The sequence below is a fragment of the Trichomycterus rosablanca genome, chromosome 4 (assembly GCF_030014385.1).
Source record: "Trichomycterus rosablanca isolate fTriRos1 chromosome 4, fTriRos1.hap1, whole genome shotgun sequence".
Lineage (NCBI taxonomy): Eukaryota > Metazoa > Chordata > Actinopteri > Siluriformes > Trichomycteridae > Trichomycterus > Trichomycterus rosablanca.
In genome coordinates, this window is record NC_085991.1 from 35,821,606 (window position 1) to 35,824,487 (window position 2,882).

The 2,882-nt window shown below is 41.0% G+C and overlaps 1 protein-coding gene across 1 annotated transcript; it reads right to left on the minus strand.

Annotated features, from left to right (window-relative positions):
- Positions 1–1,221: 1,221 nt before the first annotated feature.
- paqr9 (progestin and adipoQ receptor family member 9) lies at positions 1,222–2,614 on the minus strand. Its single transcript, XM_062993269.1, has one exon. The coding sequence runs from the start codon at positions 2,561–2,563 to the stop codon at positions 1,430–1,432; it is 1,134 nt and encodes a 377-aa protein (XP_062849339.1). The 5' UTR covers positions 2,564–2,614; the 3' UTR covers positions 1,222–1,429.
- Positions 2,615–2,882: the final 268 nt, after the last annotated feature.

The window sequence follows — 2,882 nt, forward strand, 5'->3', positions numbered from 1 at the left end:
CAGGACTGGTTGCAGTCATGTAATTGGAGTGATGCAAGGAAGTCCCATTCCTAGGCGTTGCAATCACAAGGCATTACAGTTTTATAGAGTGGACAAAATTGTGTCCTGGCTCATGACTAATGATACAGTAATAAGATTACCTAGCCTGTTAATAACCAAACTATACAAGCTCTATAACTGAATGTCCAGTAACATGCTTTCCTGTAACAGTGCCCTCATTTTCAAAGAATTAACTGGCTATCCAGGCATGTGGCCAAAAGTATTTCAGTTTAAGAGGCTTTTTCCCTACACATTTACTGATCAAGAGAAATATGTGCCAGAGAATCCAATCCTAGATCTGTACCCGTTACCTGAAATTCAACTTGCCTAAACAAGCCTAGTAGTGAGAACCCAAAACATAAATGTCATCACAGTGGTAGTTTTTGTACAGCAGTTCAAGTACATTTGAAGAACATAGGATGGATTGGTGATGGGTATAATGGATTAGTAAGTAAGAAACTAACAGGTAAAACACTTAATTACTTAAATGCCTTTGAATGCACCAGTTTTTGAAAGCTTCCGATGGGTCGTGTGCAAATTCAGCAAACTGTTTTAACCCTGCTGAAATTATATTGATTTGTCTAATAAAAATGTTATGGCTTCTTCTAGATCTAACCCTGAAAATATAATTCTCCACGGTCAGCATGTCCCTTCTGCGCCTATTATAAGCAAAACAGTTAAATACAGTACAATCAAGAGCCATGCATAGGTTCAGTACTAAATACAGATGGGTGACAAATTCATTTTAAATCAGCATGGTGTTGGGTCAGCAGCCTTGGCATAGATTGTACAAGTATCTAAACACTGCTGGAAGGACGGAACACGATTCTGTCAACAGACATTCACTTTAGTTGTGGCTATCTAGCCATAGCATTTCCAAAACTGTTCACCTACCCCTTGTGGATTGGGAGAAATACAATCCTATTGATCAGATGATCAGTCAGTATTGATTTGCACTGAATCTTCCCTCAGGACAAGTAGACCCCAACCATGTAGTACATAGAAGCATCTGCACTTTTACAATGTAATTTGTCACCCATCTTTATGCCAAAATAATTAATTTTGATAGTACATTAAATCTAGAATTTATAATAATTCACAAAAAAGTGAAGTTTTATAACAATATATCAGCTTTCACTGTTACAAAAAGGATGTAGGCAATAGCAGAGCCACCCCCTATCATTTCCTCTGAAGCTATTTGAGCCTTTACTTCCTATTTAAAGAGGGCAAAGTGGTTATGTGTGCGCGTATGTGTGTGTGTGTTAGAGAGAGAAAGATGCCTGTAAAATACCAGCAAGAAATCAGTAGCATGTCCCCCAAAAGATTGCATGCTTGTCTCTACTAGTATAGAATTGTAATTAATAATTCCTGTTGACTCTTATGATGCCTCTTACTGCACCTTTAGGCATTTCTGTTCAGGAGCATAAATCTTGTAAGCACACCTGCCGAACCAGAAAATAATAGAGGCAATACAGCCCTGTAACAACATCATCACGCCAAATGTGGTGTAGATATTTGGGCCAGGAAGCTGGAGAGACGCAGAGGGCGCTATGACCAAAGAAGGGTGAAGCAGCAGAGCTCGGATCTCCACTTTGATCATGTGCAGCTCATCAAGTATAGACAGGAAAGTGCAACAGTGGAACCACTGGTGACTGTGCCCCCAGATATCAAATTTTCCAGGAGATAAACGCTCTGGAATCTTGCTGATATTAATAACTGCGGACAACACCAACCAGAAGCAGTGCCTATAGAAAAAGATTGCCATTGTTGATGTTGAGTAAGGGGAGGCCACTGTTGAGGAAGGATACGGAGATGGGCTGAGAAGGCGATAGAAAATCGGTGTTGAGGAAATAAAAAAAGGTAGGAGGAAAACTAAAGTGCGGACAGCATAGCGGTATCTTCTCCAGCGCTGCCTGGTGTTGCAACAGGTGATTACACAAATTATGGCTACCAGGCAGGAGCATGGGATGTACAAGTTCTCAAAAAATACATTAAAATTCAGGAAGTAAAATATTGAGGAAAAAGATCCGGAGGTATCCTCTCCTACCTCTGACTGCATTGTAGAAGCATTCTGCATCTCATCCCCATTCTTTGGTATTCCGGCCTGTGGATGAATATAGTAATAGTACGCCAATGAAGACCCAACTGTGTATGCACTGATGGTTCCATAATCCACAAAGAAACAGATCTCTCGCATGATCAGTGACATGGAGTTAAGAAGATGAGCCATGCTGCTGGCCAGCAACAAGTAGAAAACCCCAAAGAAATAGTTCCAAGCCGGGTAGAAGAAGGGATCCCCGGGGGTGGGTGCACCTTCCCATTCGAACATCTCTACGAAGTGAAAACCAAAGATGAAAATTGGGAGAAAGTGCGTCCAGAAGTTTCCCGTCTCATTTGTGGGCCGGAAGGCAGACACCAGGCACTGTAGGAGGCTGTAGTCGGGAAAGCGGTATCCTGACAGTATGAAGTTTTCTGTCACTTTCGGAGGAACGTCGGTGTGACGAAGGAGAGGTAGTGACCACATGATTGAATGGTACTTTACACTAGCTCGAGGACTGGCTTAATACAGCAATGTACATCAGGTCGATGAGTTGTCAACAAGCTCCGTCAAAAAATTATGCAACAATGTTTTTCAAAATCTGCTAAAAAGCAATCAGATTAAATATGAATTGTTTATAAAAAAGAGTCCTCAAAAAAGTTCAGCAATCTACATTAATGACACACAGTGTCATTCATGCCAAGTAGCAGTCTGACTAAACCTGACACACTGCCAGTAGCTCCCCCTTATGGAGAAACTTCCACCTGCTAAACTTGAGTGCAAATTTAAGTGAAAAAGCAATTTA

Bases quoted from the DNA above. Each gene is read 5' to 3' on its own strand.
- paqr9 (XM_062993269.1), bottom strand. From the start codon at position 2,563: ATGTGGTCACTACCTCTCCTTCGTCACACCGACGTTCCTCCGAAAGTG.